Genomic DNA, 27,320 nt, shown 5'->3' with positions numbered 1-27,320 from the left:
CAAGCCAGTTGGGCTTAATTTTGGGAGAAAAAGCAACAGAGAAGACCCCAGGAGTGCATGTCTGAGCTAGAAAAAAATGGGGTCGTTCTCCTTAAGAAAAAGGTGGCCGGTTGGTGTGGCTGACACCTGTAATCTCAGCACTGTGGGAGGCCAAGGTGGGCGGATCACGAGGTCAGGAGATTGAGACCATCCTGGCTAACACGGTGAAACCCCGTCTCTACTACAAATACAAATATTAGCCGGGCGTGGTGGCGGGCGCCTGTAGTCCCAGCTACTCGGGAGGCTGAGACAGGAGAATCACTTGAACTCGGGAGGTGGAGGTTGCAGTGAGACGAAATCACGCCACAGCACTCCAGCCTGGGCGACAGAGCAAGACTCCGTCTGAAAAAAAGAAAAAAAAAAAAAAAAAAAAAAGACCAGCTGGTTGTCAATTTTAGTCATTAAGGAGGATTTCCAAGACAAAAACCCCAATTCCGCTACTTCCCTAGGAATGGGGCCCCGTTCAAGACTGCTGTCTACCGTCCTGAAAACAGGAACTAAAATTCGAACTCCCCTTCCCTGTTGGATGTGAGCTCGGACTCCAGAAGTTACCAGCCTTCCATTGTCATGGAGGCAAGTAAAACTCCAGAAAATGATTCACACAGCAAAATAAACTTCAGATCTCAACCAAATTCTGAGAGGTCAGGAATTGTGTGGGGAGCTCTGAGGCCTCCGTAAATTGTCCTATTGGTCTGAGCCATAAGGAGAGCTTTAGCTGGTACCAGGCACCAATAGGAAATCTGTCAAAGGTGAGGGGCACCGCCATTCAGAAGCCCTTCATGGTTACCAAGGTGCGAATCCAGAAGTATCTGAGACACGTCTCAACCAATTTAGAAGGTTTATTTTGCCAAGGTTAAGGCCGTGCCCGGGACAGGGCCTCGGAGGTCCTGACGACACGTGCCCGAGGTGGTGTGGGTACAGCTTGCTTTCGTACTTTTTTTTTTTTTTTTGAGACGGAGGCTCGCTGTGTCGCCCAGGCTGGAGTCCAGTGGCGTGATCTCCATTCACTACAAGCTCCACCTCCCGGGTTCACACCATTCTCCTGCCTCAGCCTCCCAAGTAGCTGGGACTACCATGCCCAGCTAATTTTTGTATTTTTAGTAAAGATAGGATTTCACTGTGTTGGCCAGGATGGTCTTGATCTCTTGACCTTGTGATCCTCCTGCGTTGGCCTCCCAAAGTGCTGGGATTACAGGGGTGAGCCACCGCGCCCTGCCTTACACTTTAGGGATATGAGACATCAATCAATACATGTAAGATTTACATTGGTTCCATCTGGAAGGGTGGAACAACTCGAACGGGGGCTTCCAGGTCATGGGTAGATTTAAAATTTTTCTGGGCCAGGTGCAGCGGCTCACTCCTGTAATCCCAGCACTTTGGGAGGCTGAGGTAGGCAGATCACTTGAGCCCAGGAGTTCAAGATCAGCCTGGGCAACATAAGACCCTATCTCTACAAAAAATACAAAAATTATCAGGGTGTGGTGGCACGTGCCTGTGACCCCAGCTACTGGAGAGGCTGAGGCAGAAGAATCGTTTGAACCTAGAAGGCAGAGGCTGCAGTGAGCCGAGGTCACACCACTGCACTCCAGCCTGGGCAACAGAGCAAAACTCTGTCTCGAAAAAAAAAAAAAAAAATCTGATTGGCAATTGGTGGAAAGAGTTATTATCAGTAGAAGGGAATGTCTGATTACAATATGGGGTTATGGAGATGAAGGTTTTATCACAGATGAAGGCACCAGGTCACAGGCCTCAGAGAGAAGCAACTATAAATGCTTCTCGTCCGACTCAAGGTCTGAGGTGATGCTGATGCTGGTCAGCTGTGCCTGAATTCCAACAGGGAGGACGCACGAGGCGCGTCCTACCCCCTTCCCATCATGGCTGAGCTAGTTTTTCAGGTTAACTTTGGAATGCCCGTGGCTGAGACCAGGGGTCCATTCAGACAGTTCAGGGCTTATAATTTTATTTTTGGTTTATGAGGGAACCTAGAAGGCAGCCCACACACACCTCACTCCCCCAGTGGGGGACACCGGCCAGACCCCAGGCTCCACCTTCCCACCCTCAGCACCCACCCAGGCTAGCAGCTGGGGGCACCTTAGTGCCTGTTCTGTGGGGGCTCCACCAGACAGTGCAACTGATGCCCAGGGCTGAGGGGCCTCTGCCTGGGAGACTCTTCACCTGCCTGGGTACAGGACGCCAGAAGGACCCCAGGCCACTCCTGGCCTTCCCACGCCCACAGGAATCCTGACCTTGGGCTGCATGTCTGTTGCACCAGAACCCTCGCAGGGCTGACTCAGAGTGACCCTGAGTGGGGGATGCTCACCCCAGGGGAAGAAACTGGGCTCTGGGGTAGGAGGTCCTGGCTGGGGTCCCACAGATGCCAGGCGCCTGCCATCTCCAGGGCAGCGCTGGCATGGGAGACAACACCGCTCCCTCATTACCTGTGGCCTGGCTACCTTAGTGGCCCAAAGGGGTGAGCTCCCAGCCTTGCTCGGTAAATGGGGCCTGCCCATCCTTCCTGGGAAAGGGCAGAGGCATGGGGCCAAAGGGAGCCAGGGATGCCTGCCCGTCCCTTCTCTCATTCAGGCTCACGTGATCATGGTGCAGTGACCACAGGACCCCCACATGCCAGGAACTGGGTTCGCTTCACCCCACCCCCTGCACCGGGCCAGCGAGGGTATGACCCAGAAGGGGGGAGGACCATTTGGCTTCACCAGCACTGGACATGTGCTCTGTGGCCACCCCCTCTGCCTCCTCTCTGGCCCGACAGGGGTGTGGGACGGGTGACTGAACCTCAGCCCTTCAAGGCCTTCTCCAGGGCGATGGGAGGAGAGTGTCGCCGGGAGCTGCGAGATCCAGCTGAGATGTGCTTGGACTCAGGCCCTGCAGGGCTTGGGTCATTGAAGGTGTGCCCTGCCCCCCGCCATGGCTCCCCCTCCCACAGGAAGCCGGGGGCCGTGCTCCCTGTAAGCTGCCCTTTGGCTGGACCGGGCCCCTCCGGCCGGACTTGGGCTCTCTCCCTCTCTGCACCAAGGCTGGGCTCTCTGCCAGGCCGGGCTCTCTGCCAGGCCACTCCCAGGGACACAGGGAGGCGCAGGCCTGCTTCCAGCCACAATCGCTAACAAGCACCTAGGACCTTGCCCCTGGCTGCCAAGTAGCCCCCGGGCCATGTGTGCCCTGTCTCCTTGGCAGGTGCGCCCACAAAGCCGCCCAGATGTGGTGGGGGAGATGCCCCGGGCCTGTGCTGTGTCCGGGGGCCCTGCCGCTGGCCTGTGGGGTCTCCGTGACATCAGCTCCCCCTGCCACGAGCTTGCAGAGGCGCCCCAGCTCCACGTAGCACTCGAGGAAATCAGCGCAGAGAGGTTGAGTAACTTGGGAAGGCCACACAACCAGTGACAAAGCTGTGATTCTCACGGGCCTGGGTGACTCCAGCACGACTTCCCTCTCCGGGACGTCACTGGTGGCAGCTGCTTCCTTCCAGAGCCTGCAGGAGGTGACCTCATCCTCCTCAGAGCCATGGCTCTGCTGCTGGACCCTGTGGGGCTGGGCTCCCCCAGCCAAGCCAGGGACCACTTGGGGCAGGATGTCAGGAACACGGAGCCCACCCTTCCAACCTGGGCCCGGCTGCGTCTGGTCATCTGGGATGGTGAGGCCACCTGGATATCTAGGGTCCCACAGTAGACAGGGGTGGGGTGGTCCGGGGGGACGGGGACACCTGCTTTCCACACACAACCACACTGGGGCTGAAGATGCCAGCCTGGGAGACTGTGATTTGGACCCTGACAGTAGCATGTGGTCTTAGCATGTGTGTGGTTTTAGCGTGTGTGAAGTCTTCGCATGTGTGTGGTTTTAGCATGTGTGAGGTCTTAGCGTGTGCACAGTCTTAGCATGTGTGTGGTCTTAGCATGTGTGAGGTCTTAGCGTGTGCATGGTCTTAGCATGTGTGAGGTCTTAGCATGTGTGAGGTCTTAGCATGTGTGTGGTCTTAGCATGTGTGAGGTCTTAGCGTGTGCATGGTCTTAGCATGTGTGAGGTCTTAGCGTGTGTGTGGTCTTGGTGTGTGTGAGGTCTTAGCATGTGTGTGGTCTTAGCGTGTGTGAGGTCTTAGCGTGTGCATGATCTTAGCATGTGTGAGGTCTTAGCATGTGTGAGGTCTTAGCGTGTGCATGATCTTAGCATGTGTGAGGTCTTAGCATGTGTGAGGTCTTAGCATGTGTGAGGTCTTAGCATGTGTGCGGTCTTAGCGTGTGCACGGTCTTAGCATGTGTGTGGTCTTAGTGTGTCGTGAGTCACTTTCTTTTTTTTTTTTGAGACGGAGTCTCACTCTGCCATTCTCCCGCCTCAGCCTCCCGAGTAGCTGGGACCACAGGCGCTGCCATCACGCCCGGCTCATTTTTTGTATTTTTAGTAGAGATGGGGTTTCACCGTGTTAGCCGGGATGGTCTCGACCTCCTGACCTCATGATCCACCCTCCTCGGCCTCCCAAAGTGCTGGGATTACAGGCGTGAGCCACTGTGCCCAGCCGTCGTGAGTCACTTTCATGTGTGCCAGCATCTTGGTGTGTGTGGTGTGAGTGTGGACTGAAAACATGCTGCGCCCTTAGCGTGTGACACGTCATATTAGCGTGTGATGCGTCATCTTAGTGTGTGGTGTGGTTGGTGGCGGCTGTAGTGTCCAGCAGGGAGGGTGAGCCCCTGTGCCCACTCAGGGGAGCAGGTGCCGTCTCCACACCGGGCCCTTGGTGGTTCCCACATTAGCACCTGTCCCAGTGGCTGGGCCTCTGGTCCCGAGAGACACTGGATCTGGGAGCCGAGGTCCCCACCCAGTGTCTGTCAGCCACACACTCTTGTGGTCAGAGCTGCAGGGAAGGGAGGGAGTGCTGGGAGCCCACAACAGCCCCGGATCTGAGTTCCAGGAGCCGGCAGAGAAAGATGGGGCTTCCGGGCCCGGCGCGGTGGCTCAAGCCTATAATCCCAGCACTTTGGGAGGCTGAGGTGAGCGGATCACCTGAGGTTGGGGGTTCAAGACCAGCCTGACCAGCATGGATAAACCCCATGTCTACTAAAAATACAAAATTAGCCGGGCATGGTGGCACATGCCTATAATCCCAGCTACTGAGCAGGCTGGAGCAGGAGAATTGCTTGAACCCGGGAGGTGGAGGTTGCAATGAGTCGAGATCGCGCCACTGCACTCTAGCCTGGGCAACAAGAGTGAGACTCCATCTCAAAAAAAAGAGAGAAAGAGAGAGAGAGAAAGAGGGAGGGAGAGGGAGGGGGAGGGAGGGAAGGAGGGGGGAGAGAGAGAGAGAGACAGAGAGAAAGAGAGAAAGAAAGAAAGAAAAGAAAGAAGGAAAAAGAAAGAAAGAGAGAGAGACAGAGAAAGAAAGAAAGAAAAAAGAAAGAAAGAAAAGAAGGAAAAAGAAAGAAAGAGAGAGGGAGAGGGGGAGGGAGGGAGGGAGAGAGAGAGAGACAGAAAGAGAGAAAGAAAGAGAAAGAAAGAAAAGAAGGAAAAAGAGAGAGAGACAGAGAAAGAGAAAGAAAAAGGAAAGAAAGAAAAGAAAGAGAAAGAAAGAAAAGAAAGAAGGAAAAAGAAAGAAAGAGAGAAAGGGGGGGGAGGGAGGGAGAGAGAGAGACAGAAAGAGAGAAAGAAAGAGAAAGAAAGAAAAGAAAGAAGGAGAAAGAAAGAAAGAGAGAGAGAGAGAAAGAAAGAGAGAGAGAGAGAGAAAGAAAGAAAGGCTTCCAAGGGGGTCTCAGCCCAACACTGCCCTCCCCCTCCCTACAGAGGCTACAGCCCCTCACGCTCAGCTGGGGTCAGGACCTCGGTCCTCCCCTGCAGGGCTCTGGATGGGAAAGGCCTGCAGAGGGACGGGCATCTCTGTCCCCCAGGAATTCCCCTTCTGGGTCCGGGGCAGGTGTGACCGCCCTGGCTGGGCCCTCCCTCGCCTGCAGCACGGCCCCACGCCCAGCCGGCCTGTTTTAAATAGGAGGCCACAGGCTCCATCCTGCTTCAGAGCTGCCAGCTGCTCCCAGCTGCTGAGCGCCTGAGCGTGAACGGGAGAATGGAAGCAGCCGCACAGGGGGGGTCCCACCTCCAGGTACGGTGGGGCGTTGGGGTGAGGGGGGTTGTGGTGGGGGGCTGGGGTGAGGGGGCCCTGCCTCGAGGTACCGTGGGGGGGTTGGGGTGGGTGTGGGGGGCTCCCACAAGGTACCAGGGGCTGGGTTGGGGGGTCTCCTTCCGACGCCTGGCCCTGTGTGCCATCAGGAACGGTATTGCATCGTGGCGACGGGGCAGGTCATCCCTGAGTGCCTCCTTACCCTGGAAAGGGCCGTGTCCCGTTGGGGGTACATGGCGTGTGCTGGAGAGACCCTGGGAGAACACTGCAGACGCTGCGCGTCCAGGCGCCGCGCACCCCACGGGTTGCCCACACGTGAACACATGTGTTGGCCACGTGACACGGCACGGAGGCAGGTGGGGTGGAGGGGCCAGCGTCGTCCTGTCTCACACACACACACGCACGCACGTGCACATGCAGGGTGGGGTCTGGCTCCTCTCTGACTGGGGGTCCAGGCCCTGCCTCATCTGAGAAGCCCTGGGGGCCCTGACTGGCCCTCCAGACCCCAGTCCAGAGCTCCCGCTTCTCCTGGCCTGGCAGCCCCCACTATGGGGGATGGCGCTGCCCTGTCTATGCGCCAGGTGGAGATGAGGAGTGGGGACTGGAGTCAGACTTTCCGAGCCTCTTAGCCTCCCTGCTCAGAACGGCCGGGGGGACGCAGAGTGAGCGGAGCCATGTGCCCGCTGGTGGAGCTCCTGGCCAGGCTGCCTGGAGGCCTGTGGGGGCCACACACCCGAGGGCAGCCACCTCCACCCAGTGTCCGCAGGCCCCGAAGCTTCTGGCTCGTTCTAGCACCTCCCCAGAGTACTCAGTGCAGGCCTGGGCAGTGGGACAGGGCTGAAGCCTCACAGACCCAGACCAAGACGGACAGTGTGAAAATCCTGAAGGAGTCGTCGTGGTGTGAATCCGCACATCTGCGGCCCCTCCCAGCTGGCTGCGGGAGCTGGGCCTATCCCAGGACCCCAGAGCCTCCAGCACAGGACTGGGCAGGCAGTGGCTGGGTTTCCTGGGGCCCTTGTGTCTCCACAGCCCGCCTCGGCATTCAGTTCAGTGGGGCCACCCTGGGCCACAGTGCCAAGCAGTGTCCGGGCCAGACGCTTCCCGGACTTGGCTGGACGGGCCTGGCACAGTCAGTCCTCAGCAGGCCACACTGGGGGCTGGGGCAGGTGCAGCCATCAGGGGCAAGAAGGGCAAGTCTTCCCCAGGGCCCCAGACCCCCATGCTGGGCCCATGGACACGCTACAGTCCTTGCCTTTTGGGTGGATCACCTGGGCCTGTGGCTCCCCAGAGGCCACCTGTAGGGACGGCAGCACAGACCCACTCAGCGCAACCCTGCCTGCAAACAGGGCCAGGCAGGGCCTGGACACTCTGTTCTCTGAGTCCTGCTGCCCCAGCAGCTCAAACTCAAACTCAGCTCCTACACTAACACGTACCAGGGCGGGTGTATCCGGGGAGAAGGGCGCAGCGTGGGAGCACCCTGCGAGGGGCTTGTCCGAGCAACCAAGCAGGCAGGGCGGGGCACGGGTGGCTGAGGGACACGACAGGCCAGGGTGGGGAGGCCTGAGTGGCTGCAGGCTGGGCCCTGCTGAGGTCGCTTTTTACACGCAGGGTGCAGCCCAGACGCCCCCCAGGCTGGGGCCACCATCAGCACCACCGCTGCCGCCCAAGGAGGGGCACCAGGAGGGGCTGGTGGAGCTGCCCGCCTCGTTCCGGGAGCTGCTCACCTTCTTCTGCACCAACGCCACCATCCATGGTACCATCCGCCTGGTCTGCTCCAGCAGGAACCGCCTCAAGACGACGTCCTGGGGGCTGCTGTTCCTGGGAGCCCTGGTCACACTCTGCTGGCAGCTGGGGCACCTCTTGGAGCATCACTGGCACCGCCCGGTCCTCATGGCCGTCTCTGTGCACTCAGAGCGCAAGCTGCTCCCGCTGGTCACCCTGTGTGACGGGAACCCACGCCGGTGAGGGCTATCGTGGGGCTGTCGGCGGGAGGGGTGGCCGCCCCAGCTCCTCGCCCCTGTGACCGTCCCTGACCAAAGCCCCACTGGCCCCTGTAGCCGAGGAGGGGGCTCGGTGTGGTCAGTGCCACCCTGGAGGGACACCGGGCCTCGGGAGCCTGGGAGGAGAGGTGGGGGAGGGTGGAGCGTTCCAGAAGGAGGGAAGATGGGAGGGGCTGTGAGCAGGCCGGACTCTGGGGCCGACCTCCAATTCCAGCTCCGGGTCCAGCTTACCCCGCTGGGCATCCTGAGTGGGGGAGGCACTGCTGTCCCGACAGCATACACTGGGATGCTGGAGCCAATGTGGGGCCCCCGGGCCGGTGACTCTGACTCCAGGGCCCTGCTTCCCAGGCCGAGGCTGGTCCTCCGCCATCTGGAGCTGCTGGACGAGTTTGCCAGGGAGAACATCGACTCCCTGTACAAGGTCAACTTCAGCAAAGGCAGAGACGCGCTCTCCGCCGCCATCCCCCGCCGCGAGCCGCGCTTCCACCTGGACCGGGAGATCCGTCTACAGAGGCTGAGCCACTCGGGCAGCCGGGGCAGAGTGGGGTTCAGACTGGTGAGTGTCCCAGCCAGGGCCTGTGGCCATCAGGGCCTCGAGTGGGGAGCGGGGCCCGGACTGCTGCTGGCCACAGAGCTGACCCTCCCTCCCCTCCCCCAGTGCAACAGCACGGGCGGCGACTGCTTCTACCGCAGCTACGCGTCCGGCGTGGCGGCCGTGCAGGACTGGTACCGCTTCCACTATGTGGACATCCTAGCCCTGTTGCCCGAGGTGTGGGAGGACAGCCACGGGCGCCAGGACGGCCACTTCGTCCTCTCCTGCAGTTACGACGGCGTGGACTGCCAGGCCCGGTGAGTGCGGCGGGCGGGGGCCACTCCCTCCATCCCGCACCCCAGAGCATGGCCACACCCCTGGGGTTCCTCGGGCTGAACGCTGGGAGCCCCCCAAGGCTGGCCACGGCCCCTCAGACCAGCGTGATGGATGCAGGTGGCCAACGTTCAGGGTCTGAGCTCGGCGTCTCATACCAGGCAGTTCCGGACCTTCCATCACCCCACCTATGGCAGCTGCTATACAGTTGACGGTGTCTGGACAGCTCAGCGCCCTGGCATCACCCACGGTGAGTGCCAGCCCCTGGCCGGTGTGGGGGCAGCGGTGTAGGTCAGGTGGCCTCACACCAGCTCTCGGCCTCCCAGGAATCGGCCTCGTCCTCAGGGTTGAGCAGCAGCCTCACCTCCCTCTGCTGTCCACGAGGGCCGGCGTCAAGGTCATGGTTCACGGCCGTAACCACACGCCCTTCCTGGGGTACCACAGCTTCAGCGTCCGGCCCGGGACGGAGGCCACCATCAGCATCCGAGAGGTGAGCCGGTCTCTGCAGCCCACCTCCGGCCCGGGCCTCCTGCCCAACCTGGGCTTTGGGGGGTGGGGGCAGGGCCCCTGGAACTGAAGCGTCCCCTCCCAGGATGAGGTGCACCGGCTCGGGAAGCCCTACAGCCACTGCACGTCAGGCGGGGAGGGCGTGGAGGTGGAGCTGCTACACAACACCTCCTACACCAGGCAGGTGAGGCTGGGCTGGGGGGCGCGAGGGGGGTGAGGCTGGGCTGACGGGGGGCACGGGGAGACTGGGGGAGGGGTCTGGGAGGGTACCGGAGGGCCTGGGAAAGGGGCAGTCCCCATGGAGGCCCCCACTCCGTCCCCTGTGTACCTACTCCATCCCCCATGTCCCCGCTCTGTCCCTCTGTCCCTCGTGTCCCAGCTCCGTCCCGCGTATACCCACTTGGTCCCCCATCCCCCATGTCCCCACTCCATTCCCCGTGTCCCAGCTCTGTCCCCCGTGTCCCCACTCCATCCCCTGTATCCCCACTCTGTCCCCCGTGTCTCCATCCCCCCTGTCCCCACTCCAACTCCCATCCCCCGTGTCCCCGCTCCGTTCCCCGTGTCCCAGCTCCGTCCCCCGTGTCCCCGCTCCGTCCCCCGTGTCCCCACTCCATCCCCCGTGTCCCTGCTCTGTCCCCCATGTCCCCATTCCATCCCCCATGTCCCCAGACCTGCCTGGTGTCCTGCTTCCAGCAGCTGATGGTGGAGACCTGCTCCTGTGGCTACTACCTCTACCCGCTGCCGACGGGGGCTGAGCACTGCAGCTCTGCCCGGCACCCTGCCTGGGGTGAGTCCTGCCCACTGCCTCCCGCTCTGCCAGCCATGAGCCGGGGGTCATGGCAAGCCTCACACATGCCCCTGACCCCTCCCCCAGGACACTGCTTCTACCGCCTCTACCAGGACCTGGAGACCCACCGGCTCCCCTGTACCTCCCGCTGCCCCAGGCCCTGCAGGTGAGACGGGGTGTTGGGGTCAGGGCCAGGGGTCATTGCCCGGAGCAGCTGGCAGGTGACGCCCCGGCTGTCTCTTCCAGGGAGTCTGCATTCAAGCTCTCCTCTGGGACCTCCAGGTGGCCTTCCGCCAAGTCGGCTGTGAGTCCCCAAAGGGGTGGGGTGGGGGTGTGGACAGTCAGGCAGACCCCACAGGACCCACGGAGGCCACCCAAGACAAGGGCAGGGCCGGGGCTGACCTAGCCTGTGCCCTGTGGTCTCTGCCCCCACACCCACCCATGGTACCCGGGATGGCTGGGGGCATGGGGGAGCCCTGGCCACAGCAAACCTTCCCGGCTCCCAGCAGGGCTGGACTCTGGCTGCGCTTGGTGAACAGGGGCTGCCACGTCAGAGCCACAGACAGAGGTGAGTGCACCCTCACCCTCCAGAGGGGCATCCCAGCCCCTCTCCCCTTACAGCCCCCCTCCCCATCATGAAGGTCTGGGCCAGCACCCTCATGCCTCTATCCTGCCCCAGGAGCAACCTAGCCAAAATCAACATTGTCTACCAGGAGCTCAACTACCGCTCGGTGGAGGAGGCGCCCGTGTACTCGGTGAGCTTCGGCCCCCAGCCTGGGCTAGGGTGGGGGCGGGGCCGGTGGCTGGCCCCGCACAGAAGGGGCACGGGGCCCAGGCCCGCCCCTCATACCCCACCCCACCCTCAGGTGCCGCAGCTGCTCTCAGCCATGGGCAGCCTCTGCAGCCTGTGGTTTGGGGCCTCCGTCCTCTCCCTCCTGGAGCTCCTGGAGCTGCTGCTTGACACTTTGGCCCTCACCCTGTTGCTGGGCGGACGCCGGCTCCGCAGGGTGTGGTTGTCCTGGCCCAGAGCCAGCCCTGCCTCAGGGGCATCCAACATCAAGCCAGAGGCCAGTCACATGCCCACGCCTGCAGGTGCGACGTCAGACAACCTGGGGCCCAGCGGGCCTCATCTCCCACAGATGATGCTTCTAGGGGCTCTGGAGAGAGTCTCAGCTGAAGAGAGTTGGGCTGGGCCCCAGCCCCATGAGACTCTGGACACCTGAACCAGACCTGCCAGGGCTGTGTGATCTCTCGGCCTGGTCCTTGGAGCTGTGGCAGCAGCAAGCTCCCCAGTGGCCCAGGGTGGGCCCGACCAGCGGCTGCAGGGCCTTCCCAGGTCATCCAGTGGCCGAGGAAGCAGCACGCGCGGCCGTGGGGAGGCAGGGCGCTGGGCATGTCAGCGCCTCTGGTCAACCACCCACCCTGCCTGGGGCGGGTCTGAAGGAGGCCCAGGGTGGAGGGGGCTTCCTGAGTGCACACGAGTGCAGCTGGAGGTGCTGACACATGGTGATGTGCCCATGCTCCGTGTGTGTCTCTGCACATCCACACGTCTGATGCACCTATGTGCGTGTGTCAATCGCTGCCTCAGCTGGGGGGAGGCAGAAGGCAAGGCGGGGCCCCCACGCCCACACGGGCTGCTCTGAAATAAAGCTGTGGACTCCACCTGGTGGCCAGTGTGTGCCTGTGCGCCCCTCCAGCCACCCGTCCCGTCCCGGGTGAGCTGAAACCCTGACTGCACCTGGCGCCTCCCTGGGCACAGGGCCCAGGACAGGACCAGCCCCAGCCTAGCCTTGCCGGTTCGCGTCCAATGACCCCTGGCCCTGACCCCAACACCCCTCTTCCCACCAGGGGACTCAGTCTAGGACAGAGAAGGGTAGAGGGGTGAGACAATGGGGGCCAGGGGCATCAGGAGCCAGATTTTGTCAAAGAAGCCTCAGGCCCCATCAGGCCTCGTGCAGCCTGTTGGAGTCTGACTCAAGTGCTACCTGGCTCAGGAATGCCCTCTGGGGAGGGCAGGGGACGCAGACACTCCCCGGAGACAGAGCAGAGCGAGGCACAGGAGCCCAGGAGCAGGCAGTGGGCGCAAGCGGTTTATTCAAAGCGAGGGGTGGGGGTAAGGCCCGGCAGCAGGGGCCTGGGGCAGGTCGTGGGGCCAAGCTCACACAGGAAGAGGAGCAAGAATCAGTTCTGTTCTTCAGGGTCACAGGCAGCAGGCAAGAGTGTTGAGGGGCCGGGTCCAGCGCCCACTGTGCCCTCATGGAGCCTCCCGGGGGCAGCATTGCATAGTGACTGGCCTTAGCCTGACCTGGGGCCGAGCTGGGGAGGCCCCGCCTCTCTGCAGGGCGCCTTCGGGGAAGGGGTGCGTGAAGGCATTGGCAGGCCCTGCAACATGAACTGAGAGACCCCTGGACCCAAGGGTGAAGCTGGCCAGGGGCAGGGCTGGGGCTCAGGCGTCCTCAAGAGTCCACAGAGAAAAGACGCAAGACAAAGTCAGACGAGGCCTGTAGCAAACCCCCTCAGTCTGCTACAAAGAACGTGAGATGCGGGCTGCAAAGTGGCAAAGTGGCTTTATGCACAGGCTCTGGGCCGAGTACCGGGAGAAGGTGCCTCCAGAGGAGGCTGGGACAAGGCTGGGGCTGTCTGGCACGGGGACCTTCATGGCCAGCCATGTGGGCTTGGGACGCCCGCGTCCAGCCAGGGCTGAGGACCCAGGCCGGAGCCCCTCCCGCCCAGCACCCGCGACACCAGCCTGGATGCTGGGGTCACTAAGTGAGGTACTCGTTGGTTCCCTGGATAGGCCACCCTTTCTGCCCTGGGAGGGGGTCTGGGGTGTGCAGGAGGGACCCAGCTAGGTCAATGTTCTGGGCAGAAGTGGGGCACGAAGTGACACGGGCCCTGAGGACAGAGTGACACGGGCCTTGAGAGTGGCTTATGACATGAGCAACCCAGGACCCTTAAAAGGGGTGACCTGAAGATAGAGGTTCCCCGGGTGGGGTGAGGGGCACCCGATGACGCAGCACCCCCCAGGGAAATGTGAGGCTTCAAGAGACTTAGTGTGGGGCCCTCGCTCTCCTCCTGGGAGAGCGGGGCCGGGGCGCCCCGGCACTGGGGCTGCCACGCATCGACCCGGGTCACAGGCAGGGCCGCGGCCGGGTGGGGCGCCGGGGATTTCGGGGCATGCGGGGCGTCGGGCCGGGCGGGGTAGCAGCTGCCCGGCCTGCCCGGCCCTAGCTCTCCTCCAGGTGGAGGCTGATGAACTCCTGGATGCACCTGCGGAACTGGAGCTCCGTGGGGCTGCTGCCCGCCAGGGCACCCGGGGGACCCGGGGCAGCCTCGGCCTCGCGCATCTCTTCCGCCATGCGCGCCAGACGGAGCCTGCGGGGAGATGCTGCATGTAACGCCCCTGCCCTGGAGGCCCCGCCCCACCCGGAGGCCTCGCCCCTGCCCTGGAGGCCCCACCCCGCCCTGGAGGCCCCGCCCCTGCCCTGGAGGCCCCGCCCCTGCCCTGGAGGCCCCACCCCGCCCGCAGGCCCCGCCCCTGCCCTGGAGGCCCCACCCCGCCCGCAGGCCCCGCCCCTGCCCTGGAGGCCCCGCCTGGCCCGCAGGCCCCGCCCAGCCCCGAGGACCCGGCCGCGCTCACAGCGTCACGATGTCAGCGTTGGCCGCCTGCACTGCGATGGCCAACGGGTCCCGCTGCTCTTGGTCCAGGGCGTGCTGGTCCGCGCCCCGCTTCAGGAACAGGCAAACCTGGCTGAGAGACGAGGGCGGAGGGCGCGTCAGAGCTTGAGCAGGGAGGGCGGGGCGAGTGTGGTCGCGGGGCGTGGCCGGGCAGGAGGTGGCCAGGCTAGGGCGTGATCGGGGCGGGTGGGCGTGGTCGGGGCGCGGGGCGGGGCGCGGGTTGCGCGCCTCACCCGGTGCGGCCCAGCAGCGTGGCGTGGTGCAGGGGCGCCCGGCCCCGGCTGTCTCTTTGGTTCACGTCCGCTCCGTTTTGCAGCAGGAACTCACAGACGATCAAGGAGCCCTGGGGAGCCGGGCGACTAAGACGGAGTCGCGGTACCGGCCCCTCGCAGCGCCTCTGCACCCTGACCCCGGCCTTGGGCGTCCCCAGCCGGGACCGAACTTGTCCCCACCGCGGACAGGCGGCCTCTGTGTGGGGGCCACAGAAGATGCAACCTCAAGTGTGCGCCTGTGTCCTGCGCGCAGCCCCCGTGCCTCGCTCACCCCTAGCACGGCCTGCACCAGCGGCGTCTTGCCCTCATCCTCCGCGTCCGCCCAGTTGACCTCGGCCCCGTGGGCCAGCGCCGCCGCCAGCGCAGGAAGGTCGCGGGCACGCGCCGCGCGGTGCGCCAGGAGCCCCGGGTGCAGCTCACGCACATCTGCCAGGCCCCAGGCCTCGGCCTCAGCGTCCCCGTCTGCCTCACCGCTGGACTCCTCGGACTCCGCACCCTCTGTGGGGAGGGGGCGGTCAGGAAAGGCGACCCCCGGGGCTGCCCGGGGCCTGGGCAGGGGCGTCGGCCGAGCGCAAGGTGCCACCCACCCTCCTCAGTGACGCTGTCCACCACAGAGCCTGAGCCGAAAGCCAGGACGTCCGAGCTGCCATCCGAGCTGCCCCCAAGGCCACTGTCGCTACTCAGACCTGCAGGTCCGCAGGGAAGGGAGTCCTGAAGGTGGGAGGCCCCAACTCCATGCAGAGCCCTGGGGCAAAGCTGGAACCCCACCCACCCTCCAGGGGCAACCCCTAGGGACAGGAGCAGCTCCCACCCAGGGCCGGGGGGAGCCAGCCGCAGGCGAGGATCAAAGGAGAGAAAACCAAGTAACAGCTCAAAGGTGCCAGGGGTAGTCCCCTAAAGCCCAGGCCCGCGGGGAAGTCCGTCCCCCCGCCCTCAGGCTCACCTGCACCCCTGCAGTGGGCCCCCATCCCTGTCTGTGGCTGGCCCAGGCTGAAAAGTCTCCACCCAACGGATGGGCAGCATGGCCTCAGAAGGGTCCCAGGCTGAAGGCCAGCTGGCAGTGCCTTCTGCTGCCCCAGCACCCCGGGCCATTCACTCCACACACACACCGGGGTGCACACAGCCCACACACACATTTGCACAGCTCACCCCCACAGTCAGGGCCTCGGCTTCCAGCTCTGTGGCCAGGAGGCCCCCGCCCCTCCAGATGCTGCTCTATTCCCCTGCAAGGGCCATCCACACTTGGGCACCCTCCAGGCCAGCCTCCTTGGCCCTGCCCTGCCACCTGGCTGGGCCCATCCCACACTTACTGCGAGGGCCAGCCCCCGCGGCCCCTGCGTCGAAGTAGGAAAAGAGTGAGTCCAGCTCGTCGGGGCAGAAGAGGGAGTCTCGGCGGAACTTACGATCCAGGGTGCCCACTGCAGGGGCAGTGCGTGTTCAGAGCAGGGAACATGCCCGGGGTGGGGCAGAGAACCCCAGGTCACAGTGGGAGTCTGCGGAGCCTGAGGTGCCCCCAGAGCCCCTGCCCCCAACCCCTTAACGGAGTCCATCCCCGACCCAGGCAAGCCCCTCTCAGCCCTGCCGGGGCATGGCCTCCCACCTGAGGACAGAGCAGCCACACACGGCAGGACAGGCTCAAGCCGGACCTTGCGGCGGGCAGTGGGGACGCGGGGAGAGCTGTGGGGCCGTGGGCACTTCTGTGCCCTCCAGCGTCTTGGGGCCTCCAGGGCTGGTGCCATGGGTGCCTTCCGCAGAAATTTCTTTTCCACATATTTGTCCTTGATCCAAGCCTCCTTGTCCTGCCTGGATCAGGGGTGAACATGAGGCTGTGCCACAGGCTGGGGCTCCCTGGCTGATCCAGACTGTACCCCACCTCACCGGGGGCTGCTGGCTGTGGGTTTCCTGCTGCCTGGACCCTCACACTGGGCCTCATAGATCTGATTCACGGCTCTGTTTCCAAGCTCACACATCAGCTGGTGGGAGACAGGGCGAGCAGGCATCAGTGCAAACCTGCAGACCCCGGCTCCCGCCCCCACAAAGGGGGTCCCATGGCCTGCAGGAGTCCCACACACACCTTTAGCAGCTCTGGCTCCCACGAGTCCAGCGTCAGGGACCGGACTTTGGAGCAGTGGACACCCAGGCTCCTGGAGGGCAGAGGCAGGGGTGAGTCTGGGTGAGGCAAGGCCCCTAGCTCCGGCCCAACCCCAATCCCCTCAGGGGCCCACCTGTGGATGCCAGAGCACTCGATGCAGAGCAGCACGCCCAGGTTGATGCTGGCCCAGCGGGGGTCCGACTGGCCACAATCGCCGCACTGGCTGTTGCCGGCCACGCTCTGCACACGCTGCAGCACACTCTCGCCCTTCACGCCACGCTCCCGAGGGTCGGTGGCAGAGTCGATGCTGCTCGTGGACGGGGATGCTGTGCGGTCCAGCCTCTGGGGGATGGGGTGGGGCTGCTCAGTCCCGCAGGGGCTCTAGCGTGGTTTCCCCAGCAGGTCCCCTCCTCCCCAGCCGGAAGTGCAGGTGCAGGCCAGGGCCCCTCGAGCACACGCCTGCACAAGCATGTATGCGTGCACACCCTCATGTGGGCAGATGCCACCTGCACACACATGCACACCCACACCGCACAGGCCAGTGTGCCAGTGCACCCACAGCAAACACCCAGCTTGCAGGAGCCACAAACAGGTGTGTGCACAGGCGTCGGGCAGGGGCACCAAGGGCCACACCTCGCTATAGCAGCTGTCAGGGCTCTCGCGGTAGGCGGAGGCGATGCTGGCCTGCACAGCCTGGACCCAGGCCTGCCGCAGCTTCTCGGAGTCGGCCTGCAGCATGCAGCTCCTGTGGGTGGCGGAGGGGGCGGGCGTCAGCTCCGGTGGGCAGCTACGCCCCCGCCTCACCCTGGGCTGGACCTCCTCACTTGGTGGGTGACACCACCTCGAAGCAGAACCTCCGCTCGATGTCCTCACATGGCTTCACAGAGCACAGGCGGAGGTCATCCACCACCACGGTGAGGGCGTCCTGTGGGCGGCACTGCTGTGGCCCCTGCCCTCAGCCGCCACCCAGCCCCGACCACCCACTTCCTGCTTCACCTTACAGACCCAGAGGCTGACTGCCCGAGTCCCAAGCCCCGTGTCCAGCTCTCTGCTCCCTGACCGTTCAGGCTCCGGTGTCCACTAGTGCCCCAGCCCCATGCCAACCCCAACTGACCAGTCTGCCCTGTGGCCCAGGTGGGGCATCCAGCCATCAGGGCCCCAGTCCCAGGCCCAGGGCACACCTTGAGCTTCTTCTGGTAGACTAGCTGGCTGTTCTGAATGGAGAACCAGCGCCTAGGCGGGTGGGGGGATGTGGGGAGTCAGACGGTGCCCATCCCAGGGCCGCTGTGACCCCTGCCCCCGCCTGAGGAAGGGCCCTCACCGGTTCCACGTCTTGAAAGCGTTGCTGGCCCTCTTGAAGAGGTAACCCTCCATCACCACCCCACTGGGTGCATCCACATCAAACTCCACTTTCGACTCATCGTAGGAGAAGTCCTGGAGGGATGGAACTCACCCCCTGAGTGCCCGCCCCAGGGAGCCCTGCTACCCGCTGTGCTTTCCCAGAGCACTGGCTGGGTGAGGTCCTTGTTTGAGGCTGCCACATGGCCCACGGGCCACACGCTCATACGGGAGACCCTCTGTTCACCACAGCCACTTCTTTTTTTTTTTTCTGAGACAGAGTCTCGCTCTGTCGCCCAGGCTAGAGTGCAGTGGCGCAATCTCTGCTCACTGCAAGCTCCGCCACCTCCCGGGTTCACGCCATTCTCCTGCCTCAGCCTCCCTAGAAGCTGGGACCACAGGCGCCACCACCACGCCCGGCTAATTTTTTTGTATTTTTTAGTAGAGACGGGGTTTCACCGTGTTAGCCAGGATGTTCTCGATCTCCTGACCTGTGATCCGCCCGCTCAGCCTCCCAAAGTGCTGGGATTACAGGCGTGAGCCACCGCGCCCGGCCCATAGCCACTTCTTGACTGGAGCAAGGCCCCCAGCCCTGAAACTCGTGGGGCAGACCCTTCACGTTCACAGCTGGGGGCCCGAGAGTGCCAGCCCCACCCCAGCCCTGCAGGGACAAGCAGGCTGCGATCAGGAAGGAAGCTGCCCCCCCACTCTCTGCATCCTGAGTGCTCCATTCATGTGGCCAGCTGAGCGGACAGAGCCCCATTCAGGAGGCCTGGGAGCCACTGAAGGCCCTGTGTGTCCTGCCGTCTGGCAGGCCAGGGCAGCAGAGGGGAGGCGCGGCCACCTGCTCCCTAGGCCACGTGGGGCGGGAAGGGACAGCTGCCGCCACTCCCACGGGGGATGTGGGGGTCTGGCCGGAGCCAGCCTTTCTCACAGCTGCAGCAGCAGCAGGAGCCCTGAGACCGGTGGGAGGTGTCCTTGGTGCTGAAGTGCCCTCGGGGTAGGGGAGGGAAAGGCACCACCCCATCTGGTCTCCCCCGACCCACAGCCCCCCCGGGGCAGTGCTCACTCACCTGCAGCAGCGTCTGAAGGGCCGGAGCAGGAGGGATGCGGGGGAGAGAGCCAGTGAGTGACAGCTGCCCCCAACTCCTGGTGACTGGCGGACCCATCCCCAACTCCTGGGGTCTCCCCTATCCCAAAATAGCCACTCCTGCCTGCAGCCAACATCTGCTCTGGGTGGTGGCCGGGGCTGCTGTCCCACAGGCAAGCAGAGGCCCCGCAGGGAGCCAGTGACTGAGGCCGCAGAGGTGACCACGGCCACAGAGGAAGGAGATCCCAGCAGCGGCCCCACCCACACGTGCCCCTCCACTGCACGCATCAAAGGGCAGCAGCCTCGGACCCCTAGAGAAGGTGTGGGCAGGGCAGGTGGGGGACAGGCAGGGAGGAAGGGGCGGGGAGGGTGTGCCGGGCGTGGGGTGAGGACGCAGGGCGCCTGGGCAGGGCAGGTGGGGGACAGGCAGGGAGGAAGGGGCGGGGAGGGTGTGCCGGGCGTGGGGTGAGGAGGGAGCCGGCTGCGTGGCCTCACCCGCTGCTGGATGGCTGCATGCTTTCGCTCCATCTCACGCTTTTCCACCGCAGAGTCGATCACCAGCTGGTCCAGCTGTTGGGGTTGGCATTAGGGAAGGCCACGGAGGCCTGCCTTGGCCCCACCCCTCCCAAAGGCTCACCTCGGCCGCCAGCTTTTTCATGTAGGGGTCGAGCTGGTGCAGGAGGCTGTAGCCCTGCTGGAAGAAGCTGGACTGGGCATGCATGAAGGACAGCATCTGTGGGGGCAGCACAGGTGAGGCCCAAGCACACCCGGTCCAGCCCCCGCCATGCAGCCTGTGCTCATGGGCAGCCCCCACGCACTCACAGAGTCCAGGATCTCAAACTTCTTCTTGGCCTGCAGGACATTGATCTGCCAGAGGGGGAGCCCACAGGTGAGCCCTGGAGGCTGAGGCAGCCCCAAGCCCTGCACCTGCCATAGAGTCCACCTGAGCTGCTTGTGGTTCCCTGAGACCCCCAGGTCGTCTTCAGCTCCCAGCACTGGGCCAGCCTCATCCTCCCATGGTCCTGGAGTCCTTCCCCATGTCTGGAGGTCCCACCCATGGGTGAAGCAGGAATTGACACTTCTGCTCAAAATCTCTCCAGTTCTGTACAAGGCCTTTGAGACCTCCATTCGCTACAGCTGGTCCCCGTCCCCCACCCCATTTCCGGGGCTGACCTGGAGCACATAGTCCAGTGCCAGGTGGCGGAAGCACTTCCTGGTGAGGGTGAGGGCCCCGGTGGCTTCCTCCACCTCGTGGGGCCGGTGCCTTGGGGCCTGGGCGTTCCTCACCAGGGACAGCTCCAGGTCCTCCCGCACCTTGTCAAACTGCTTCTTTGTCTCCTTGAACTTCCGCACATCCCTGGAGGCCAAGTGCCAAGTAGGGTCAGGGAGGGCACCCAGAGGTCAGGGAGGGCACCTGCTGGATCCTGGAGTCTCCCACATCATTGTTTGTGTTTTTTGTTTTTGGAGATGGAGTTTCGCTCTTGTCACCCAGGCTGGAGTGCAATGATGCTATCTTGGCTCACTGCAACCTCTGCCTCCCGGGTTCAAGCAATTCTCCTGCCTCAGTTTCCCTAGCGTCTGGGATTATAGGCGTGTGCCACCATGCCTGATTAATTTTGTATTTTTAGTAGAGAAGGGGTTTCTCCAGGTTGGTCAGGCTGGTCTCAAACTCCCGACCTCAGGTGATCCGCCCGCCCCGGCCTCCCAAAGTGCTGGGATTACAGGCGTGAGCCACTGCGCCTGGCCTGGTTTTGTTTGTTTGTTTGAGACAGGGTCTCTCTCTGTTGCCCAGGCTGGAGGCTGGAGTGCAGTGGCACAATCATGGCTCACTGCTGCCTCCGCCTCCTGAACTTAACTGATCCTCCCACCTCATCCTCCTGAGTAGCTGGGACCACAGGCGCGTGCCACCATGCCCACCTAATATATATTTTTTCTTTTTTTTTTTTTTTTTTGTAGAGATGGAGGCCTCATTATGTTGCCCAGCCTGGTCTCAAACTCCTGGCATCCTCTGGACTCAGTCTCCCAAATACTGAGATTACAGGTGTGAGCCACCGTGCCCAGTCCTCACCCTCCTCCACTCCAGGCCCCCACTCTCCTCCACTCCAGGACCTCACCCTCCTCCACTCCAGGCCCTTTCTCTGCTCCTGGGCACAGCCTCCTTCCTCACTGGCCTATCCCAGGCCCCCCACACCCCTGCTGCCTCCTCCCATCTGCTCCAGGCCTCCCCACCTCACTATCAGGATCTGCCCAGACCCCCACCATGCCCCAGACTCCAGACACGCAAGCCCAATGTGGCCTGCACCTCTCCACTGGCGGGGGGCTGGACACGCCCCCAACACATGCAGGGTGTGGAACCCCACTGAGCTCCACTCGGCTGTCTGCCTCTGAGCCTTCTGCCTTGTGGAGTCGCTCACGGCCTGGAGGCCTGGGGCCAAGGTGCCCCTGCTCTGCCCCAGACCCTCTTCCCCTCCAAGAGCGGGAGCGTGGCCTCCGTGTTCTTCCCCCAGCCCTGGGGGACCTGGGCCTGGGGGCCACTCACTCTTTGACAAAGTTGTGGAGCTGCTGCCGCACGGACCTCTGGGCCTGGTCAAACAGGATCTGGGGGCAGAAGGGGGCAGTGACCCTTGGGGTCTGTCCCAAAAAAGCCCCAGACGGAAGGCCCCATCTTCACCAGCAGAGGGCACTGCCCCCAGGCCCAGACACAGGGGCGGGTCCCACCCTGCAGGGCTGGCCTCAAGGGGGTCAGGGGAACAGCCCCCAGGCCTGAGTTGGCACCCACAGGTGGCGGCTGTGACCCCTGCCCCTCTGTCCCACCCGGCCCTTGACAGAGGCCAAGGCTGCCTCGGATGGTCCCTTCATCAGGCGGGCACCAAGGACACAGCCTGAGCCCCAATGCCTCCTGGCCCTGGGTGGCCACCCTGGGGTGCCCATCCCTGCAGCAGGGAGCACTCGGTCAGAGCCGGGAGCACCCTAGAGCTGGGCCTGGGGAGCCGGAGCCTGGGCTCTGAATCAGGTGCAGAAGGACCGGGCATAACCAGGAGCAAAGGGACGCCTGAGCCGCCCTGCCTGGTCTACGTCGGAACCTCCCCTGTTCAGTCTGTGGCTCAGGTTCCCAGGCTGCGGCCCCACATCTCATGGGTGCCTGTCCTGTGTGTCCATCCACGTCAGTGCCAGGGCCCCTGGGGCCACCCAGACCCAAATGGCAGCCAGGCCAGCCTGGAATGAGAGCCCTGGATAAACCACCCCTCCCCCAGGGTCTGGTGTAGCCCTTCCCTGGGACACGGCAGAGCCCCCAGGGCTGTCCCCCAACCCACACTGACTTGAAGACGTGGGATGGCCCCCCACCAGACGGGAGGAGCAGAAACGTGCCCGCCCGGCCCATGCTGGTCTTCCGGTGACCAGCAGAGCTCGGTTCCAGGCTGCGCGCGGCCCGCGGGTGGCAGGGAGGCCAGGCTCACCATGTGGTAGTTCACCACCTCCTGCAGGCTGTCAGCGAACCTCTGCAAACATTCCTAGAGGAGCAGATGGGGAGCCGTGCTGAGACGGCAAATCCAGGCCCAGGTCACCCAGTCACACCCTCTGAGCCCCCTGGGCAGTAGAGACACCGGCCTGCTCCTGGCCTGGATGCCCTTGAGGGGCTGCCTCCCTCGGCCTCTCCCCCTACCCCACCTTGAGGTCAGAGGTCAGTTCTCCCCTCACCGAGATGACGGTGTCGCCCTGGCATTGCTGGGACAGGTCACGGACGCCGCTCACGAACAGCCTGCTGGTGCTGACGTAGGCCTTACCAGCTTCCACCATGCCACTGCACAGCTTCACCAGCTGCGGGCCGGCAGGCGTGGTGAGCACGGCGGGCACTGGTGCCTGCACTCGCTACCACGCACAGCCTCTGAGGCAGGAAGAGCTTCCAGGGTAGGTTCCACTGAGGGTGTTGGCAACCAGGACTCAGGGCCCCGGTGCAGGTTCCTTGTGCCTGGGCCTGCCTGGGGCTTGGAGGCCGGTCTGGGAGGGGAGGGTGGGGCCGCCATGGCCTCGCTCGGCTGGGAGGGTCCAGGAGCCAGGCAGGGGACCCAGGGCCAGCAGGACCAGCCCATGTGGGGCTTGTGGACTCGACTCCCTGCTGCGGCTCCCAGCTCCACGGCCTGTTGCCCCCTCCCCTTTCTCCGCCCCAGCCCCAGCCACACCAAGGCTCGGCCTACACAGCAGCTGTCCCCATGTCACCAGCCCAGCAGAGGGGACAGGCGGCCACCATGGGTCGGGGACTCACCACAGCCCGGCCCCTCCCAGATGGGACGAGACTCAGGGCCGGCCACATGTGTGCGTGTGACATGTGCACCCTGGAACACACGTGCTAAGACACAGGGACCAGGACCTGGAGCACCACATGGGAGCTCTGCATATGGGGGGTGTAAGTGGCTTAGTAAGGCCCAGAAGGTGAGTTCGGCCATGCAGCCATCCCCAAGCCTGGCCGGGCACCGGGCGCTCCAGGCCCGCCCTTCACCTTGTCCAGTTTGGCCTCAATCTCCACCACGTCCGTCTCCACCTCGTCAATGGTTGCCCTAAAGCAAGAACGGGGCTGGCTAGGGTCACCTGCAGCCTCGGCCCCCTCGGGGCTTCGCCTCCCCTTGCACCTCCCTGAGGGGCTCCACCCCGGGAAGGCCCTTTCAGGAAACGGGCTGGGAGACAGACGCCTGCCTGCTACACGGACAGGACTGGGACCAGGTTCAGCGCACTTCCCCTCACCACCCCCCTCCCAGACAGGGAGAGGCAGAATCGGCTGTGACTCCCGCTGCTGTGCCCTCAAGGAAGAAGGTTGGACCAGCCTCTCCCAGGACAGCGGCTGCCGGGAGTCCCTCAGGGACGGTGCCCACCAAGGGCTCGGCCAGCCTCACCGGCCGCTCCTCTAGGATTTCAGAGTCGGCCCTGGACCCCTCTGGAGCCCCCTCAACCCTGCGGCGCCTGCTCCTCACCCCTCTGCACTACTGCAGCCCACCCAGGTCTGGCACCCGTGCACTGTGGGACGGCGGGGGGGCAGCACCAGGACCCAGACCAGCTGGGGAGAGACGCCCCTGGCTCCCCCAACCTCACAGCCACAAGCGGCACGGTCCGCTGGGAAGACGGGTGGGCTGTCCTCCTCAGAGCCCACTCCCACCAGGACAGCCTGCGAGTAGGGCTGCCTGGGGAGAGAAGAGTTAAGGCATGACATCACCAGAGCAGCCTCGGCGGGAGAATCCCCGGAAGACGGGAGGCAGATGGGTCGGGCACGTGACCACCCCCTCCGGGAGCAGGAAAAGGGAAACAGGGCCAGGATCCCGGCAGCCCCGCACGCCACACAATCGGCTCACTGGCCGGCCGGGCCATCTGGCCTCCCGGGGATTGGGCACCACAGGGCCTGGGCTGGGGCCAGGACTCCAGGGACAGGTCTAGGGCAGGGGTCCGGCAGCAGAGGCCATCGGGGCCTACGGTCCCTCATCCCTTGCTAGCCTGACGCGTGTCCCGGGCCTCAGGGGAGGGGCCTGTGGTTTCCAGGGGCGTGTCCTCAATTAGGAGCTGGGGCCGCAGGCGCCCCCCGGGGAAGGACCTTGAATGGTCCCAGTCACCACAGCAGGACACCAGGTCCTCTCTGAGCAGCCCTCACCTGTTCCCAAGAGGCTAAGAGGACTCTGAATCCCGAAGCAGGGGCAATGGAGGGAACCTCACTGTGGTGTCCACGCACCCAGCCCATAGTCCCTGGACCCTGATCTCTACCTCAGCTGGAGGATCCCAGAACACAGAAGGAACCATCCGCCCAGGAGAAGGCAGCAGAGAGAACCACGCCCCAGAAGTTGCAGCCACCCCTGGGCAGGGCCGGATGCAGAGACAGCTGCACCCAGAGCTGCCGCCCTTGGGCTTGGGGCACCCGTGTCCCTGGAGAGCCAGCAAGGGGGCGTGGCTGCACCCCGCAGCTCACGGACATGCTCATGGGGACACGGTGGGCACTGGCAGAGGCCCCGAGAGCTGCAGTTTGTGCTGCTGGGAGCCCCTCAGCTCTACCCTCCTCCGCCCCAGTGGACCTAGGCCTCTTCTGCTGCGCTCAGCCCAGATTTTCCTCAGCAGCTCGGAGGATGGGGAGGAGGGTGTGGCTGCCCCCCAACCAAAGCCGTGACTCAGCGCCCGCCGAACAGAGGCCAGGCGGTTCCCTCCACAGGCTCCCCTGGCCCCCTGCCCACCGCACCCAGGCTGCCACTAGGCCCTCCCAGACCAGGAAGGTGCACGCAGGGTCCCCCTTTCCAGGGTTGGGGCGACCAGGTTCCACATTACAGACCACATCTTCTCGCCCACCTTGCCTGGCCCTCAGCCTGGCGGTAGGCCAGGAAACTCAAGTCACACCCTGAGGGCCCGCCCCCAGGACAGCCTCTGGGAGTCCCTCAAACCCCAGTTAAATCACAGCATAACCCTGAAACCAACTGGGCCAGGCCATTCTCACCTCTCCACTCCAGTCCATGCCCCACGGGGGTTAGGCACTTTCCCAGGGCAGCCCCTGCGGCAAAAGGCCGGGCGGCCGCCCTACGGCACCTACTGCAGCCCCACAGCCCCCATAACTGGCTCCTGTAACCGGCTCCCGTGAGAGCCGGTTACAAGGGAAGGCTCAGAGGTGAGTGGGTTCCAGCACCCCCCCACGACTGGGCAAGGGCAGCACAGGGCGGTCTGCATGGAGGAGGTCCATTAGGTTTCTGAGGGAGGGGCCAGGGAGAAAGTAGGGGCTTCAGCCAGGGCCCAGCCCCCAGCAGGGAGGCCATGCCCACGCCTCCCCACAGCCTGGGTCCCCAACGCAGGATTGTAGAGTGCCTGAGTTATTCAACCCCTTTTCCCAGGTCAGCAACGGAAGATGAGAGAGCAGAGGATGGCCCCAGTTCCTCTGCCCAGGGCCGGGGGGCCACTCTCCTGGCTGGCCCTGAGCCTCCCACTCCAAGTCTCCTGAGGCCTTCTGGTGAGAGCTCTAAGGATGCTGAAGCTCCCCGTGCCCCCCTACACAGGCTGACTTGCCAGCAGATCCCAAGAGACCCAGCACGCGCGCGCGCGCACACACACACACGACCAAGCACACATGTGCAAACACGTTCATGCATGAACATACCTGCACACACTGGCACCACACATACATGTGTGTCCAAGGACTGCACAGGCACACATCAACATGTGTACCCAATGGGGGAACATGCGTGTACAAGCTGATCGGTCTGTTGGTGATATGGCTAACACAGTACGTGAACCGGCACAGAGAGATGGCGTGTGCACATGCTTGCACGCACTCATCGGCAGGCTACATGCAGAAGCAAGCACAGCCCCGTGGCACAGCTCATCCACACGTCCTGTGCAAGGCCTGGTGCCCCGAGGGAGGCGCACAGAGGGGCAGATTTCACAAGGGTGCGCCCCGCACAAGCACTGGAAGAGGAGGGGGCCTCACGCAGGTGCGCACTCTGGTTTCTTTGCCTCCATTGTCGTTTGCCAAATATCCACCATGCGAGGCCGATGCACACTTGTGCACACGTCTGTGAACATGTGGTTCACGCAGGTGTGCACGCCTGCACGCCAGGAATGACGGAAAACACGCAGACTCGGGGTGCACACAACCCCTATCCCCTACCTGACCTTCCCCGCCGCTCTTTTCGGCCGCCACCCTCTAAGTCAGCGGGTCATTCAAACCACTTCACGCTCCCAAGCACCCTGCCCCAGGCCTTAAACGCGGCTCCAGTTGCCTGTCCCCCACGCACTGCTCTGGACACAGGATCGAGGCAGAGACCAGGGGCCGACGCCCCCACAGACCCAGACGACCCTGGCCAAAGCTGGACCGCAGGGCCCGGGAGGGGCTCAGCCCCGTGGAGGTGCAGACACAAAGCGGGGGCGGACGGTCCCGAGGTGCCCACGGCTGCCCACGCGCACGCCCTCCGCCGGGGGGCGGCCGCACAGGGCAGGGGCGTCCTTTGTTCCAGCCCCCGGGGCATGGCGGGGCGGGGTCGCCGCTTTGTCCGAGGTTGGTCCTCCAGCTCCTCCCCGGCGGCCGCGGCCCAGCCGGGCCCGGCGCTGACCTCCCCACCTCGCCGTCGGGCACAAAGGCGGCAGCTACGCCCCCGGCCCGCGCCCACCCCGGCGGCCCCGGGCGGCGCACCTGAAGCGCGGGGAGTCCTTGACGCACTCCTCGAACTCCACGGTCATGGCTGCGGCGGCCGCGGCGCTCACTGGCACGAGGACCGCGGCGCCGAGCGGCAGCCGCGCCGGCCCGGACCGCTCGTCCCGCCCGCGCCGCCTCGGCGCCCGCCCGCCCCGGAGTGAGGCCGCCGCGCCGCGCCCCGCCCCGCCTGTCACCGCCGGGGAGCGTCGCCAAAGTCCGCCGCCCGCGCGCGCCGCCCGCTGTCACCGCCGGGGAGAGTCGCCAAAGTCCACCGCCCGCGCGCGCCGCCCGCTGTCACCGCCGGGGAGCGTCGCCAAACGCCCCTCGCAGCGTCCAGGGACCACCCCGGTCCGGAAGTGAGGCGGGGCCCGCCACGGCAGACTTCGGGGACGGT

At 64.1% G+C, this 27,320-nt stretch overlaps 2 protein-coding genes across 14 annotated transcripts; one reads left to right on the top strand and one right to left on the bottom strand.

Moving 5' to 3' along the window:
* The first annotated feature begins 3,537 nt into the window (after positions 1 to 3,537).
* Positions 3,538 to 11,969, top strand: SCNN1D (sodium channel epithelial 1 subunit delta). 2 transcript variants are annotated; one of them, XM_074023470.1, is made up of 14 exons: positions 3,538 to 3,682; positions 6,020 to 6,130; positions 7,757 to 8,109; positions 8,497 to 8,704; positions 8,807 to 8,997; positions 9,175 to 9,263; positions 9,340 to 9,503; positions 9,606 to 9,704; positions 10,217 to 10,307; positions 10,395 to 10,473; positions 10,554 to 10,611; positions 10,817 to 10,875; positions 10,987 to 11,062; positions 11,174 to 11,969. In XM_074023470.1, exons 1-14 carry the CDS (start codon positions 3,620 to 3,622, stop codon positions 11,528 to 11,530), a joined length of 1,998 nt encoding a protein of 665 aa, XP_073879571.1. In that variant the 5' UTR covers positions 3,538 to 3,619; the 3' UTR covers positions 11,531 to 11,969. The 2 variants fall into 2 exon arrangements, with proteins under 2 accessions (XP_073879571.1, XP_045244720.2); XM_045388785.3 differs by having other exon boundaries at positions 10,190 to 10,307.
* A 415-nt stretch (positions 11,970 to 12,384) lies between these two features.
* ACAP3 (ArfGAP with coiled-coil, ankyrin repeat and PH domains 3) lies at positions 12,385 to 27,083 on the bottom strand. Of its 12 annotated transcripts, none has more exons than XM_074023615.1 (24): positions 26,924 to 27,083; positions 26,234 to 26,306; positions 23,276 to 23,333; positions 22,477 to 22,596; positions 22,236 to 22,289; positions 21,317 to 21,375; positions 19,951 to 20,134; positions 19,600 to 19,644; positions 19,415 to 19,510; positions 18,761 to 19,347; positions 17,671 to 17,783; positions 17,531 to 17,582; positions 17,174 to 17,274; positions 16,983 to 17,094; positions 16,483 to 16,691; positions 16,332 to 16,401; positions 16,136 to 16,230; positions 15,858 to 16,060; positions 15,568 to 15,675; positions 14,845 to 14,943; positions 14,529 to 14,755; positions 14,219 to 14,328; positions 13,948 to 14,058; positions 12,385 to 13,682 (listed from the first exon to the last, which is right to left on the bottom strand). In XM_074023615.1, exons 10-24 carry the CDS (start codon positions 18,854 to 18,856, stop codon positions 13,535 to 13,537), a joined length of 1,854 nt encoding a protein of 617 aa, XP_073879716.1. In that variant the 5' UTR covers positions 18,857 to 19,347; positions 19,415 to 19,510; positions 19,600 to 19,644; positions 19,951 to 20,134; positions 21,317 to 21,375; positions 22,236 to 22,289; positions 22,477 to 22,596; positions 23,276 to 23,333; positions 26,234 to 26,306; positions 26,924 to 27,083; the 3' UTR covers positions 12,385 to 13,534. The 12 variants fall into 12 exon arrangements, 9 of the variants coding, with proteins under 9 accessions (XP_073879716.1, XP_045244675.2, XP_073879700.1 ...); XM_045388740.3 differs by lacking the exon at positions 26,234 to 26,306 and having other exon boundaries at positions 18,761 to 18,772; positions 19,273 to 19,347; XM_074023599.1 differs by lacking the exons at positions 26,234 to 26,306; positions 26,924 to 27,083 and adding an exon at positions 25,241 to 25,453.
* Between the last annotated feature and the right edge of the window lie 237 nt (positions 27,084 to 27,320).

Source organism: Macaca fascicularis, chromosome 1, assembly GCF_037993035.2.
Source record: "Macaca fascicularis isolate 582-1 chromosome 1, T2T-MFA8v1.1".
In the NCBI taxonomy this organism is placed as follows: Eukaryota; Metazoa; Chordata; class Mammalia; order Primates; family Cercopithecidae; genus Macaca; species Macaca fascicularis.
The sequence above is the reverse complement of the archived record's forward strand: the minus strand, read 5'-3'. Positions and strand labels throughout refer to the sequence as shown.

What these genes read in the sequence shown, in the direction of transcription:
- SCNN1D (XM_045388785.3), top strand. Translation starts at nt 3,620, where the DNA reads ATGTCAGGAACACGGAGCCCACCCTTCCAACCTGGGCCCGGCTGCGTC. An exon ending in AGGGGGGGTCCCACCTCCAG is followed by an intron (nt 6,131 to 7,756) that starts GTACGGTGGGGC and finishes TTTTACACGCAG; the next exon opens with GGTGCAGCCCAGACGCCCCC. An exon ending in ACACCTCCTACACCAGGCAG is followed by an intron (nt 9,705 to 10,189) that starts GTGAGGCTGGGC and finishes CCATGTCCCCAG; the next exon opens with ACCTGCCTGGTGTCCTGCTT.
- ACAP3 (XM_045388740.3), bottom strand. Translation starts at nt 26,970, where the DNA reads ATGACCGTGGAGTTCGAGGAGTGCGTCAAGGACTCCCCGCGCTTCAG. An exon ending in CACTGGACTATGTGCTCCAG is followed by an intron (nt 19,645 to 19,950) that starts GTCAGCCCCGGA and finishes CCCCTCTGGCAG; the next exon opens with ATCAATGTCCTGCAGGCCAA. An exon ending in TCTACCAGAAGAAGCTCAAG is followed by an intron (nt 17,275 to 17,530) that starts GTGTGCCCTGGG and finishes TGCCGCCCACAG; the next exon opens with GACGCCCTCACCGTGGTGGT.